This window comes from Spea bombifrons, chromosome 3 (assembly GCF_027358695.1).
Source record: "Spea bombifrons isolate aSpeBom1 chromosome 3, aSpeBom1.2.pri, whole genome shotgun sequence".
Lineage (NCBI taxonomy): Eukaryota > Metazoa > Chordata > Amphibia > Anura > Pelobatidae > Spea > Spea bombifrons.
The window spans coordinates 85,649,906-85,667,068 of NC_071089.1; the positions used below are offsets into that span (position 1 = coordinate 85,649,906).

The 17,163-nt window shown below is 36.7% G+C and overlaps 1 protein-coding gene across 2 annotated transcripts in view; it reads right to left on the reverse strand.

Annotated features, from left to right (window-relative positions):
- Positions 1–3,834: 3,834 nt before the first annotated feature.
- Positions 3,835–17,163, reverse strand: part of ATP13A3 (ATPase 13A3) — a 32,236-nt gene continuing 18,907 nt past the window's right edge. Inside the window, exons 18-32 of one of the 2 annotated variants that reach the window (XM_053459165.1) lie at positions 17,010–17,130; positions 16,627–16,751; positions 16,359–16,531; positions 15,529–15,651; positions 15,370–15,449; positions 14,983–15,025; positions 14,654–14,763; positions 13,428–13,524; positions 13,209–13,281; positions 12,405–12,582; positions 11,642–11,814; positions 9,084–9,172; positions 6,864–6,944; positions 5,146–5,235; positions 3,835–4,158 (exon numbers count right to left, since the gene is read on the reverse strand). In XM_053459165.1, the coding sequence (XP_053315140.1) occupies positions 3,961–4,158; positions 5,146–5,235; positions 6,864–6,944; positions 9,084–9,172; positions 11,642–11,814; positions 12,405–12,582; positions 13,209–13,281; positions 13,428–13,524; positions 14,654–14,763; positions 14,983–15,025; positions 15,370–15,449; positions 15,529–15,651; positions 16,359–16,531; positions 16,627–16,751; positions 17,010–17,130 (1,754 nt within the window). In that variant the 3' untranslated portion in view covers positions 3,835–3,960. The remainder of the gene's footprint in view (positions 4,159–5,145; positions 5,236–6,863; positions 6,945–9,083; positions 9,173–11,641; positions 11,815–12,404; positions 12,583–13,208; positions 13,282–13,427; positions 13,525–14,653; positions 14,764–14,982; positions 15,026–15,369; positions 15,450–15,528; positions 15,652–16,358; positions 16,532–16,626; positions 16,752–17,009; positions 17,131–17,163) is intronic. The other variant, XM_053459166.1, reaches the window with a different exon arrangement.

The following is a 17,163-nucleotide window of genomic DNA, read 5'->3' on the forward strand; positions in this document are numbered from 1 at the left end:
AGTTAGACATGAAAGGTGTTTGCGTTGGGTGCCCATTATAAAAGAGTGGCCCAACACAGGTGGGAGTTAACCCTGTCCATGCCAAGCTTCAGAGCCATGTATACCAAGTTCTGCCTACAAAGCCACAAGCATCAGGAATTACACCATAGTCCTGTGTTTAGTAAATAAACTGTAATATACAAATAATAAAGAAAAACATCAAAACTGCAACATCACCCCACACCGCGTCTGGATCAGAAGCAACCCCCAGTGTCCCAGTCAAGCGTCAACACACCAAAACATACAGGATCTAGGTTGATCCTCTTAACGAAGGAAACGCGCAGACAAAACTCATTTTCTTTATTGATCCATCCTTTGATTATTGCAACATAGCAGATATCCAGCAGAAGAGGAGAGGACCCAACGTAGGCGGGTGAACGGCCTTAGCGGCGATTAATCATTCACTAATCAAATAATCTTTTCTGCAGACATGAATTTTCTCGGTGTGTTTCCTTAGGTAAGAAGATCATTTTCCCTCCTGTAAGTTTTTGCATGTTTAGTAAATGAACTCTGTAAACTACGTCAGGTAATAACGAGGGGAAACTCAAAGACAGAAAAACAACAACATGGACAGTCCTCCGAAAACGCATATCTACAAACCAGGGCCAAGAATTAATGGACTTATTTAAAATATATACTAGCAAAATAATTGGTGTACAACTTAACCCTTCCTGTAAAAAGTAAACAAAATTACTACTAAAATCCCACTGCACTCTAGATAGAATTAGCTCTCTGGGAGAGGGATAAAAAAAAAAAAAACAACCATGAGGGATGCTTTAATTTGATTTTTATACATTAGAAAAATTATTTTTTTCCATATTAAATAAATTGGTTTCTTGCAAAAGCTAGTAATTTTAGATTTGTGCGTTTGTTTTTAACCAGCAATATATACAATTTAATGGATTAAAAATACAAGAGAATCTCATTCAAATTGTAAATTGGTATACAATTTGTGTGCATACATAATATATACAATATATATAGAGAGAGAGAGACACGTGTAATTATGGTTTATAACCAAGATTAGCCAGTTAAAAAATATATACAAAGCTCACTTTAAGTTGAACAGTGCATCCTAATCCTGCAGCCAATAAAAGGGTTAAAGGTCATTAGATAAAGCCCTTTTTTTTTTTTTAAACAGAAAAAATTATTTTCTGTGCAAAACCCGGCCCCTTTTTATATGCCACACTGCTGCCAATAGGGAATAATGATATATATTTTATTAAAGGATATCTATTAGATTAATGTTGGTTATGAATTTAGAATATTTTATTTGCAAAGCATCTGGTGAACTAGTGACCCTCGCGCTCTGTGCATATAAATGCATGTATGTGGAAACAAATAAATATATCATATACACACATACCTCATTAGGTATACACAAATGTGCATGTTAAATTACATATCAAAAAATAGAGACTTTTTTCCCCCCTATATATACATACACACAATATGTATAGACATACACTAATTTATATGAACAGAATCTCACATAGAAATCATTGTAGCAGAGATTACAATTTAAAGACTGATTTCTCTAATGGCATTACGATGCAAGGCTTTGTCACAGGCAACTTGCTAATAAGGTATCAAGGCTTGGACTACATGTCAGAGATAGAGTTCCTGGTACTATTCACTAAAGTCGTAGCCGAGACAGCATCTTTTAAATTGTCGCCAGCGGGATGAGGTTCCGCTCCTGGGATCTAAACAACTTCGGGAGCATTTTGAAATCTGATGTATTCTAAACCGTGGACATCATCCCTCTTCTATACCTTCTCACTACACATATGAAGGGACACCATGCACACGTTTGTAGGGTTTTTTTCCCCAGCACACTCAGTTATTCCATCTGAGTGTGCTGGAATTGTTAGCAGTTGCTGTTGTGCTGATGGCAATGAAGAGCATCAAAGAAAGTGTAAGATCAGTTTGAGAGTCTCCCACTAAACAAATTACCTCTCCGATGATACATCCTCAACTCAAACCACAGACACGTGTGTGATTAAGGTCCTGTGCACCCTGTAGGAAACTACTCTGGATATTCGAGAATACCCTGGCTGTTGATGGAGCTCCAAGTTGACTCAAAATTGGTCTTACAATGTAAAAAGAAAATCACAGGGCAGTCATCGTTATGCTTTGTTTGGAAGCTCCTGCCAGGGGTACTTGCTATTGTAGAATTATTATTTTTTTCATCAGCCACTGTCTTAGGCACAGCCTTTAACCCATTAGTGCCTGCAGGGGGGGGGTAAAGTTATTTTCTTGGTGACCAACAAGATAACTGAACACAGCATTATGTCAATAAAAAAAAAAAATTCACAGCTCTGGGTCTGAAATGCATAGATAGAGCAAGAAAGAAAAATTAAAAAATACGATTTCAGGTAAAATACTTTACAAGGAAATTTACAACACATTAAATATTTACTATTGGTTTAGGAATAAAGTCGGCGAGTTCAGAATTTACTTGATGTGCACTCCCTGAATGGTGTTTCGGAAAAAAGTTAGCTTCTCAAGTGATATGAAGGTAAGTAGTTGGATCCTACAGTTGAACGAAGACAGAAGCAAACAATGCAGGGGTAGGTTTTGGAGCATATTGAATTTCATTAAAAAGGTTTCATTTGTAATAATCAGCATTCTGATATTGGCTAATATTATGAAACTCCTTCAAGTGTCTGTGTCCATACGTGGCGTTATTAAACGAAAACACAGCACCAAGCAAAAAAAAAGTATTCCTTTTTTAAAGCTTATCTTGGAGGCGGTTTGAGACGTCCAAGTGAAGTGACATCACATTTCCTCCGTCCTTATCAGCTCCAGGACACAGATACACACGGAATTGCTCACACGCTGTTTCTTAGACATATCTGAGAAACCATATGTATCAAAATAAAAACAACCAGGGGCAAGAGGTTATTTCACAGCAATTTCAAAAAGCTGCTAAATGAGCGGCCAACCAGAGAGGAGGTGATCAGCTGCATCATATTCTCAGCATAGGACATGTGCATTGAAATGCTTTCTTACAATTATTTTGTATGCATTACAAATGTTAACATGACCTTACACTTTTCAGACTTTTGTGATAATTTACTATAAAGCGGCACAGCCATTGTGAGCCATAGTAGCCTCTTCCTTTTGGCTAGAGCTGCATTACTCTTAGTCGTATAAATGATAGCAGTCTTTGTATAAACAGGTTTATAACTACATGATGCGGCTATGCAAATAAAGACATTGCATTCTCGGGCTAGAAGCGTAACGTACTTGATTGATTTGATTTATACATGTACAGCACCTCGCAAGGCAGTATCATCATAGAACTGTAGGATCAGAAACCGAACTGAGGTAGCAAGAACACTCTACTCACTGGTTGAGAAGCAGGATAACCAATCCATGTCAATTACCGATATGCAACATTAAGCTAAAAATATTAACAGTAACAATCGTGGATTAGTTTGGGGCCGTTGCGTCATGGATACTCTTGGCACTGTATTACCATTAACATGGCAGCTTAAACAAGTGAAGCTCAGCGGCCATTATGGGAGACAACGAGCAGAGCAGGTATTTAAGATCTTTTTTAAATCATATATTGGAGGGTATTGCACTACATGTAGAAACAAGACTGGAAGTTGGAAGGTAACTTTTTTTCCCACAAACACAATGTGTGGCTGATACTCGGGGGGTTGGGCGGATTTGGTTTGTTTTTTTCCCAAATTCTTTTGGAAACTCCCTCTCTGTCACACAGAGAGACAGTGCGCAATGTTGGTGGACTTGCCCAACATTTGACATAAAAAAAATAGACCAGTGAAGTTGGATTCAATTTCCTTATCATTTAGCCAGCTAGCTGCAAGAAGAACTGACAATGTACTTCCGGCCCATTCGCCAACTGCTGCAAAGCAAACAATCATAAAATAAAGCCAAATTTGGTATTAACTGCTACGTAATGGTGATAATTTGGTAGCTGCCGTTGTCTTGCACAGGTGCTTTCGCTTCTGTAGTCGTTCTTGGCTTGGGAGGCCAGTCTGGATCCACCAAAAGCTCTTGTGCCAAATGCATGTACTTGGCTTTTGGAGTCTTCTTTTTGCAGAAACACAGCCACGACAAGAATCTCGACGCAAAATGATCATTGGCCTCCTATGGACAGAGATAAATAATTTGAGTGGAATGGAATTCTATATAGACTGACACGCTTGCAGAGTATATATATATTAATACATTACTGAAAGTAGACTTCCGAGCAATTATTATTCCTAAATTAGGAGATCAGTGAGTTCAGTCGCTAGGAACTTATCATGAAGCAAGGTCATGACAAACTAAAGCCCTATGACTTAGCCGTACATGGAACTTGCCATGAGGCATAAAGTATCTAGACAACCAATAAAAGCACATCACAAATCTACGCTTTTTTTTTTAACCACTTGAATACAATACTAGAATCTTAATACTAAGGAATTGCTAATTAACATCAGCTATCATACCGTTCAGTAAATCTCCCCCATAGTTAAAACGGGTAAATCCAGTCTGATATACTTTCCTACTTGCTGTAAATCTCACAAGATGCTTGCTTTCCGGCATTTATACAAAGTAGTTTTACAGAGCTTGCCTACTCTTTTTGTATTAAACATCCGTACTGTTTCCTACTCCTGATTAAGTGATATTGTAGTCAATTCAAGAAATGGCTTTCAGATAACATTCAGTTAACATATCTACCTGCTGTGTTTCTATTCATCTGACAAATATATTTTCCCTGTACATTTCAAAATGAAGCAATATAGTTTTTGCCGTATGCACCTCCCAAGATGCTCAGCCAGCCAGGTGTATTTTTAACATGAGCTCCGGGAACCATATGGGCCCACATACTCGATCTGCCCTGGTATGGCCAATGTTCTTGAGACCGCAGCATTTATACAAGGACAGTCATTCTTGCCACAAAGGAAAAACAGGAACCTGGCACCAAGCACTTGAAGCGGCTGAGCACTGCAATAGCTTTTTGCACAGATGTTTGCAAGAGCATGCATACAAGGATGATAAAGCGCATGACACGGCATATCCGCCAACGCAAGAGATAAGGAGACCACAGGATATAAGCGGCCCAATGCATACGAACAGTGAGATTCCAACCTGTGGAGTGTGGGTGACCATGTGCTGGGACTCTCCTTGCTTGTCTCTGTTGAACACAAGCTTCCAAAGTATCATATCAAGGACGAAATTCTGCGAGACATTGTGGGTGGGTAAAATTAAAAGGACCGGTTCATCATTAGAGACATGCAAATTACGTCAATTCATTAAGTCAGGTAAATAACTTGCAGAACACAATCAAGGTACTAGTACTCAAATCAAACGTACTCGATACACATTTTTATCAGGACATGTGCTTAGTTGGAGATTTTAAACTTCATAATGTGAGTGTCTGCTTTTGGCATGAAACCTGGCCAGTGAAGCAGTTACATGATGATGTCATTTTACTTTTAATGGTTTTTTTCCCCCATTTAAAGGGAAGTGAAGCACACCATGAACCAAGTGGCGATCTTTTCGAGCCACTGGCACATACGCTGGAAAGGGCAGTGGGTGGGCACCGTTTATTAGCATATGGAGAATAACATAATAATGTTCATGGGTGTCCCTTTAAATGCCACATAGTTTAGAAGGTGGACTGTTCAAAGTATGGTAGATTTAATTGTGCGTCACTTCAATTAGTAATAAATTGAGAATTTCAGTTTGGTGACCGTTGCCCAACAACGATACAAAAATATGCAGGGGTATAATCTGGAAATATCGAAAGTTAACGTTTTTAAAATCTCCAATGAGCATAGAAATTTAAGTACAAACAAAAGAGTAGAACATTTGTGATTTCATTTTTTTTTTTTAAAGAAATATCTGTCGAATAAGAAAATTGATAAATGTTTATATTCGTATTCAGTTAATCTGCAATCTGCTGTTGCTGAAGAAATTGTTGATGAAATTGAACATTTAATTAATGTGCGCCCCCTTTATACCTTAAATATTAAGGAATAGATTGAAACAAAATGTGTGATTGCAGAATTAGATATAAAAGGTTTCCTAACTCTAAGAAGTCTGAAGGAGCTAAAGGCAGGTAAAAAAAAGGCCATTAATCATTGAGATGATTCTAAAGAACAGGCCTTCTATACCAGTAAAGGGACGATGATGATGATGATGACGATGGGGATCACAGTTTAATTACTGTGGCATGTACATAAACAATGATGAGACACAGGACACACGGCATGCTACATTCCGACACATTGTTCAGAAATTAAAAGCAGCAGTATATCATTGCAGGGAATAAAAAACAAAATGCTACAGTGCATGAAGGCAAAGCGATGAGCAGCCATCCTGCCATACGATTCACACGCCTTGCTTTGCAATATGCTGCATGCCTTCTCTTCAGCAGTAAATGCAACACTAAATTCGCTAAATGATTTGTTAGGAACCAGAGGCATCACATCTACAGTGCAAAGGTGGCTGTCAAGCCAGTTCTGAAACCTAAAAAAGATGTATTCCTCCGAACACAACACTTTTTTACAAGCATGCTTGATAATAAACACCTATTTCTAAACAAAATTCAGCAACTTTTACTCTACAGACAAGGCTTTCCTCGGTTACATGAAGCAGAGAATAACGTTGCATCGATCAAAAAAAAAAAATCTAGAGTTTCATTGAAATCTGCAAACTACGGTATCTCAACCTTTTTAAGTTGAGCATTTGTAAATCTGTCATTCATAAAATAAAACAAGAACATTAAATTCCACAGTCTACATATAACATTAGATGTCTACAGTACCGTTAAGAAAAAAAACACCTCTTAATTTCATTCTTACCTCTACCAAGACAGACACAAGAGTGTTTGCAGCTATAACGATAAGCATGGAAATCCGCCACTGGTAAGGAACGCAGACCAACTACAAATAAGAAAGGAGTAAGAAAAGAGGTTAAGCATGAATCTCACAAGTCATTCATATTAGACGCAAGAAACAATTGCTGCCATTTTAATACAAATTATATATCTATCTATATATCTATCTATATATCTATATCTAATATATATCTATCTATATATCTATATCTAATATATATATATATATATATATATATCTAATATATATCTATATATATATATATATATCTAATATATATATATATATATCTAATATATATATATATATATATCTAATATATATCTAATATATATATATATATATATCTAATATATATCTATATATATATATATATATCTAATATATATATATATATATATATCTAATATATATCTAATATATATATATATATATATATATCTAATATATATATATATCTAATATATATATATATATATATATATATATCTAATATATATATATATATATATATATATATCTAATATATATATATATATATATATATATATATATCTAATATATATATATATATCTAATATATATATATATATCTAATATATATATATATATATATATATATATATCTAATATATATATATATATATATATATATATATATATCTAATATATATATATATATATATATATATATATATATCTAATATATATATATATATATATATATATATATATATATATATATATATATATATATATATATATATATATATATATATATCTAATATATATATATATATATATATATATATATCTAATATATATATATATATATATATATATCTAATATATATATATATATATATAATATATATATATATATATATATATATATATCTAATATATATCTAATATATATATATATATATATCTAATATATATCTAATATATATATATATATATATATATATATCTAATATATATATATATATATATATATCTAATATATATATATATATATATATATATATATATCTAATATATATATATATATATATATATATATATATATATATCTAATATATATATATATATCTAATATATATATATATATATATATCTAATATATATATATATATATATATATATATATATATATATATATATATATATATATATATATATATATATATATATATCTAATATATATATATATATCTAATATATATATATATATATATATATATATCTAATATATATATATATATATATATATATATATATATATATATATCTAATATATATATATATATATATATATATATATATATCTAATATATATATATATATCTAATATATATATATATATATATATATATAATATATATATATATATATATATATATATATATATATATATATATATATATAATATATATATATATATATATAATATATATATATATATATATAATATATATATATATATATATAATATATATATATATATATATAATATATATATATATATATATATATATATATATATATATCTCTAATATATATATATATATATCTAATATATATATATATATATATATATCTAATATATATATATATATATCTAATATATATATATATATATATATATGAGACCTCTTCATTAGGCTTCAGAATGCTGAAGAATAGCTGCCCTGGAGCACATTATGCATATGTGAGTGTGGCCAACATCCTTCTGGAATGGCATTTGCCCATTTAGGACTCCCTCTGGCCCTTAGTACACCGATATGTCACTAGCTGATATCAGGATCATAACATGCGGTTTGTTTAACTAACAATGAGTCGTGGAAGCAATACTTTAGTATTGTTGTAATCTCTCATCATTCTTTACTCTGTGCCTCTTAACTGTATAATGTTTACTGTCTGGGCTGTTGTCTTTTGTTATAGGAAGACAGCATTTGATTTAAACTAAACAATGACTAACAATGTGGGCTATTTAATATACTATTGTTCACCTATGTCCCATTTTAACCCTGGGCACTACAGAATCATCTAAATCTCCTGCTTTTTAAAAAATATTTATTTCAGAGGTTGAAAAGATGCATTAGCGGTAAATACGGAAATGAGTAACCAAATCGACAAGAAAAAGCTTTACAACCAAAAAATGAGACTATGTGCACTCACCTCAAAGAAGTCGTTAATGGAATCAATGGGATATAGCATGAAGAACAATATTAAGGCATACAGAGCCAACACTGATGTGACAAACAGATCTGAAAGAGAAATAGAAAGTGGAAACAAATTATTGGTGTATATGAGCAACATCACACCACTGACTACAATCAAATCATTCTCACCCAAGCAGTCTTGTCCCCAATCTCATCCCCACAAACCACCGGTCATAACGCGTTTCTTCTTGGCTACTACTATAAGATTAAAAATGTTTTTCTGCTGCATATTAGTCATTTGTATGCAAGGCCGGCCCAAGACATACCGTATTTGCTCGATTATAAGACGAGGTTTTTTTCAGAGCAAATGCTCTGAAAAATACCCCTCGTCTTCTAATCGGGGTCGTCTTCTAATCAGACCTCAAATAGAGGTCTGATTAGGAGACTGAGATCCAGATCCCCCGCACCGCTGCAGGGGACCTGGATCCTCCTGTCTCACCCGACCCCCCCCCCCATCATACACACACTTACCGGTGCTTCCTTGCTTCCTCTGTGTTGCCGGGGCAGCGGGTTGACGTCTACACGATCCGCGTAGACAACGTCCGCTGCAGCCGGAAGGAGGTGTGGCTAGCAGCGGGGGTTGTCTGCGTCCGTCGCATAGACCTTCCCCGACTGTCAGAGATCAGAGAGCTGATCTCTGACAGCCGGGGAAAGTATACGCGACGGACGCATACAAACCCCCGCTGCTAGCCACACCTCCTTCCGGCTGCAGCAGAAGGCGACGTCAACCAGCTGCCCCGGCTGGAAGCACCGGTAAGAGAGGGGGGAGAGCGGGGGAAGGGGGATGAGAGAGTGTGTGTGTGTGTGTGTGTGTGTGTGTGTGTGTGTGTGTGTGTGTTAGTTAGTTAAATGGGGGTATAGGGTGTGTGTGTGTGTTAAATGGGGGCATAGGGCATTTCTGGAGTGGCGTTAAGGGGGCATTTAATAGAGCACTCTGCCTCCTGAAATGCCTTATACCTCCCTATATGCCACTCTGCCCCATAATATGACTTTTAACCCCCTAAATGGCAGAGTGGCATATAGGGGTATAAGGCATTTCTGGAGGCAGAGTGCTCTATACAATGCCTTTTAACTCCCTTAATGCCACTCTGCCTCCTGGAATGCCTTATACCTCCCTATATGCCACTCTGCCCCATAATATGCATTTTAACCCCCTAAATGCCAGAATGGGATATAGGGGTATAAGGCATTTCTGGAGGCAGAGTGGCACATAGGGGGTCAAAAGGCATACCATGGGGCACAGTGGCATATAGAGGGTTAAAAGGCATATCATGGGCCACAGTGCCATATTGGAGTGGCAAGCCTGGGGGCAGATGTGCGTAACAGGGGGGCAGGTTGGAAAATACAAGAAATAAAAACAAAAAAAATATTTTTCTCAATCATAGCTTTTATTAAAAAAAATAGTTTACATGAATTAACATTTACTGGGAAAACTTTTTTCCTTTGGGGTCGTCTTATATTCAGGCTTTTTCTTTTTTTCTTAAGTTAATATTCAGATTTTGGGGGGTCGTCTTATAATCGAGCAAATACGGTAATGCCGCCTGGGGCGAAGTTTAAAATGACGCCCCCCCCCCCCCCCCGCCAGGGGTCAATATCTTATCTACCCTTCCTCTCGCTCCCTCCCACCCTACCCCCCCCCCCTTGTACTTCACTTACCTTCCAGCAGTCCTGCAGCAAGTCTCCCTGCTCTGCCGCGGTGCGCGCTGCTTTACTGTTGAGCGCCGGAAATGACGTCATATTCCGGCGCTCAGCATTACAAGTCGCAACCGAGCTAGAGAGCTCGCAGAGGAGAGAGAGGGGCGCCAAGTGGGTACTGACAACTTGGTAAGCGAAAACCACTCAGCGCCCCTCTCTCTCCTCCGTTTTATTGAAAAGAAAAAAAAATGCCGCAATTGCCCCACTCTGCTCCATGGTAGGGCCGGCCCTGTTTGTATGTATGTTATCTTAGCCCAATCTACTACACATACACCCTGACTCCTAATCATACTTCCGGTGGTTAACAATAGAATGGCTTACTGTTTATAACTCAGACTCTGACTAAAGTCTATGTTCAAATGGGCTTCATTAGCATAACACAATGCAGACCATAATTTAAAAAAATTATAAAATATTAATAAATCATCGTCAATTTTCACTGTGCCTCTAATGTGCTATGGATTTTGCACCTATAAATAAGCAATGCAATATAATACATGTGATGACAGACACACACATACTGTAAGTTCTTTTACTGTTCCGTTAAAGTTTATTTTTATACTTGATATTAGTAAGCATTTTTTTTTACTGAAATTAAAAGATTTGCACAATTGTTATCTCAAAACAAGTTTAAAGGCATTGGGAAAGTTAAGTTCCCCTTTCACCCACAGATACCAATTGCGTAAATCCTGCCTTTAATGTAAGGTTTGTGTTTTTAAAAAAAAATTTAAAATAAACTTCACTGGAACTCTATCTGTGCTGAAACCCATGGGAAAAACGTATTCAAAAAGTATTCAATTAGTATACACCAAAACTCACAGTTCTTGTAGCTTGGCTGTCGAAATGGCTTTCCCTTAGAGAACACAACTGCCACAATGAGGTACTGGAACGAAGACACAAAGAACAGTGTGGTGTTCTCAAAGTTTTTGATGTTGTGTTCGTCGTGTTCGGTAGTGTTGCCAATATGAATATCAGAGGAGATGTTGCAAACACTAAAGGGGGAAACATAAGTGGATATAAGTCCTGGTGTACTTACTTTCCCAAAGTATTCCACAGATAAGATGTTTTGCTAATTTTTGCATTTTAACGGAACCGAGAGAAGATGGCAGGATAGTTTGAAGGAGAGCTTTGAGGACAACCTCCGATTTATTTCTCTGCAATAAGTGAGAGGGCTCAGGGAACTTCACTGAATTAAATATGCTTTAATCGGGACAATCCAAGCTTTTCTTGGAGCAGGACGCTCACTTGTGCTGACCTTTACAATGCAAATTGAAATCAATAAGATAAAACTGCAATTCTCTCCCAACCACCCCTTGATACTAGATGTAGCTGAATCCAGATAGCTGATCCTCTCCGCCAGACTAGGTTCACTAAATGATGGTTTCACACCGGAAAAATGTGTGCCATGTCACTCGGATTAGAACACCGGTAAGATATTACATGTCGGTGTTTACGTAAGCGCCTACACGTCAACCAGCTTCCATGCTGCTTACAGTTTTTGACACTTTACCGATTCTACCGATCTACGTATGTCCTACCCATTTGTCCCACATATACAGAGCTATATGAAATGGTCACTTACTTGGTGCTGGGCGTCCAGACTTCGTACCATGGCTGCACTTTCACCCACATGAAAGCAACTGTCTGGAAAGCGACGCAGATGAGGATTTGAGAGAGGACAGAAAAGAGCAGTGGTCCTGAGATGAGCCCGGAGGGCGGCCTCTGTGCTACCAAATCTTTCCAGGCAGGGTTCAAGCTCACTGTGAGGGAAACGATTGTTTAGCATGGACGTCACGTGTCAATTACAGCGGTTAAAGAGCATTATAAAAGCTTTGTTGAGACCATTACGTTTGAGGTTCTTTTTTTCTTACGATTTTGTTTTGTCTTATTTGGTCATTAATTATAAAAGTGATAAAAGAAGATATAGCACTGACCCATAAACCTTAAGCTTACAAATGATCTAATGATTGTTTACTGAGATATATATAGGTAGCCAACAAAGCAAGAATACATAATTAGTACTATATAAGCCAGCAGCTACTAAACATGCAGGCTGAAAGATCCAACTGGCTCATATCATGGTTTCCAGGCCTTTCCCACATTTAGCTAAAAACAGAAGAATGTGGAGTTCAGGCTGAAGGAGGAAGTAGATCGGGCCGCCAACATGTTTGTTTTCTCAGACACACATCAGACTGCTGAACTTAATTACGGGATGAAACACTAAGTTTTCCGAGCACACACACAGACACTTCCAAAAAGTGATTCAGAGCAAGTGAGCTTTAGGAATCACAAAGAACAGCAGCCCGTGTCAGAATAAACCCAATAATTGGGAACGATGCAACATGCAAGTTTCTTTGGTTAATAAAGTAATTAAAAAGATACTCACTTGTAAACACTACTATTAAAATAATCGCCAGGTCAATAAACAGAAACTGGAAGTCCCCTAAATTGCTGAGGATCTGCAAGACGGAAACAAAAACACATTTCTGAATGCAGTGAGCGCAAACACAATATCACACATTATTTCATTAAAATTAGTGAAGGGGACAAGCTATTAGCTGAGCAGTTAACAAGCTGACTGCTAGCATATATATATCATACTCACCGAATACAGGAGGGTAACTGTGAAGTATTGTATAATACTGTACAGAGCCATGAACTTGAACACACAGAACGAAGTGATCAAAGCAGCTCGTCCTTCCCTACAACAACAGGAGAACCCGAATGATAAACCGCGCTGCCACTTTTACATATACATACTTTACACAATAAAAAGGTTGTTTGAAGAAGCTGATACCCTACAATGATTACAAAGGAACAAGGTGATGGACAGTGTGGGATGAAAAGCGCTGTTCCACTTATTGCCATTGTCTAGTATAGTAAACAAACCAAGCCTAAATGTCCCATTTTATTCTTTCCTTTACCGATTTAATGGCTTAAAATTAACTGCCCAAACATTGTAAAAATTTCCCACATTCGTAATTGTTGCTGGGATCGCTTCATTTGTGAAGCAATAGCAGGCTGGTTGTTAGTTATAAATGTAATAAATTCAGCTGAGCAGGTGGAACAGCAACTTTAACATGCTGCTGGAACCCACTGCCAACATTTCAGATGATGGAGAGCAATTTCAGAGTAATAATTCTCAGCCAGCGTAACCTCAATCCAGCAGGCATAAGAGTAATCTGGGAGCCGCGCCGCCAACACCAGGGTTCCTAATAAAGGACTTGGTTGGAAGTTCACAGACTCCAGAGTCTCTTCATTAGATTAGCAGTAAACAACTCTGTTGCTTTCAGGCAATACAGCATTGAAATACACAGGCATTTTATGGGATATCTGTGTCGCATTAAAATCACACACATTCTAACAGTACGGGGTGGAGATGAATGCAGATTTCTCGATATGAAGCTTTATACCACACTTTTAGTAATTTTATCATTATTCTTTTGGTCATCATTTGATGTTATTTTTACTCATTTTAATAGCCCTCAAGGCATAACTTTCAATTTAGCTTAAAGTGGAAGGCTTGGCAGACGGCTCTCTGCTATCGGCTCTGATTATTTCAGGCAGACATTATAAATCTGTAACAAAATCAACTGAATAACAGAAAAGAGGCCCAGATTTACGTTCACAGAGGTCCTAATCTACAAGGATATGACACGAGTTCAACCGATTTATGAGTGTAAGAAGCAGCCTGTAGCTGTTTAAAGCTATTAAACATTAGAAGCACGGTTACTAAAACATATTTCCCTTCAAAAAGAACTGCCCCACTCTGCAGATTCCAGATTTAGGAACATGTCAGTCTAATACGAAAGCGATGGAAGTATACAGTACCGGATAAGGTTGGGGACGCAAGAAATGCTGGGAGTCCTGGAGGTGAAAGGAGAGGCAACGGATGCTTCCAGTTCAGACAGTGATATCCCTCCATGGGCTCTCTTCAGTGCCTACCAAGAGATACATTATCAAATGAATAAAACCGATGCCCTCCTAACATTCGGACACCGCCAAACTTGGACGCAAACACAGAAAAAGAGAAAAACACTAAACGAATGCATACATAAAACATATGCTTTACTAGTTCAAAAAGGCAAAAGCTTCGAAAATCACACAAAAGCTTCCTAAATCTGGCTACTTTACTAAATAGGCAAAAGAAACAAACTTACTCCGCAATCGTTTGCTCCATCGCCACACATGCCAACATAATAGCTGTAAAACAGAATAACAGGCAAGTGAGGCTGTGTAGTGACCAACACTTGAAATAATATGAATATACACAATATTTAAGATTCTCCTGCATCTGCATTTTAAGATTCCATATAAGTATAATATCACATAATGATATAAAGGGATGGATATGGATCACAAAAATACTAAACACAGAGAAAGGCCCTAAAAATGTTGGCACTCTAATCATCACAAGTAATTAGAGGTGATACAAAAGCACATTGGAGAGATATGCGTTTTATTTAAAGGGTCATTCTTATTGGTTGAACTTGAAATGTACAAAATGCTTTAATTTGTTAATGACTGAATCACTGAATCCTACTCACTCTACATTCTGCAATTCTTCCACCAGCTGCGTCTTTTGATCAGGAGCCATGCGTGCAAATACCGTGCCGTGTAACACCAGCTATAAGAAGAGTATAAAGGTTTACAACATTTTAGAGAGCAACTTAAGAGAAAAAACGTACGGTGAAGGGACACGTTACCTTTGGAACAAGATCCTGGAAATGCTCCAGAATAACTGCAAATGATTTGCCATTCATTGCAAAGTGATAATCGATCATCTGATTATCTTCCAGACTGTCATTTACCACCTTAACTGGGATACCCTGGGAAGAAAGAACAAAGCAAGAAAGATACTCAAATCAAGCATTCGCCATGGACCTGGGGCACACGAGGCAAGCTCCTAAGCCTATGCCAAAAAGTCGGGACGTCCAACTAAAGACCACCAGCTACTGATTGACTGAAGCATTATACTGGAGAGACGACTTGGGAATTTGCAAATAGCATTAGTGCAATGAAGAGTTGTTTCCCTTTGGTTACGAATCTCCCCTGTAAAAATGCAGGACCCATCAATGTATTTGTCCTAAAGACATCACATGGTTCACGGCAAACAACCGAATAAGCACGAGGCAAATCTGTACATATAGGAACGAATTGAACTGTTTAATATGACTGAATAATCAATAACTTATACAATTAACTATAACTTAGAATAACTAAACTACTGAAATATTTGATATATGCAACTCTAAAGGTGTACATAACAATTAAGTGACTAATAGCTTTAGTGTACGAGTTTGAAGAAAGCTACTCATTCCGTCTGATCCGTCTGTCTATGATCCGCAGAATCAGTAAGAAAAACAAATAATAAAACTCTGTAAGCCTTGAGGACATATCTACGAAACGGTGAAAGAAACTTATATCATAGAAATTGAATACAGGCATAAAAGCATTTCTATCGTATGGATTTACTTCAGGCAGTAGATTAAGGATTTTGGTTCTGCTTAATGTATGCCTCTGCACTTTGTCTTACCTCTGAATTGATGGCATTCAAGTTGCTTCTTGGCATGCTGTCCGCATACAGCCAGGTGATCTTGGCCGTCTGGCCATCCTTGGGAGGTAGTGCTTCGGCTACAATGACTTTATCTTGAGGTAGAATCATCCCACAGTCTCGGGCAACAGAAATTGCGGTTAGCATGTTGTCTCCTGTAGCACGACACACATAACAAAAAAATATGGAAGTTACTGTTGAGGTCGCACTGGTTTAAAAAATAAAAGCGATAAAAATGTAGTTTTCCTACCAGTGACCATGACCATTCGGATGTTGGCTTTGCGCAGGTCTTCTAGAACGGCCGGTGTTTCTTGTTTCAGCTTGTTTTGCATAATAATTAAACCCAGGAATGTCATGTTATTTTCAATGGCGTCCCTGAAATAAAAAAATACATCAAACTTTAAACCAAGCTTACCACTAGTGATATGATGACTAGTGATATATCTTTTGTAGATTGCACAGACATGACTTTACTTTGGGCTTGTTGTAAGCACTAGCACACTTGCAATTGTCACTTAATGCCTAGCCCATGCATGTTTAGAGCCCCTCACTGTTTTAGCATGTACCCCATTTATCTAGCGCCCCCTAAAGGGATTCTCAGGACCAACATCGGTATGAAAGCACTCTTCATACCTACTAATGTTTTGGACTTTATGCCATGCAATTTTGGACTCCAGCCTCCGGTGTGCAAGTGCAATGACGCGATATCCCTGCTTTGTGTACTCTTCTAGAACGCTGGCAAAATCAGACGGAACTGCAACGGAAAGTAGTGCCTTAAGTTAAAACA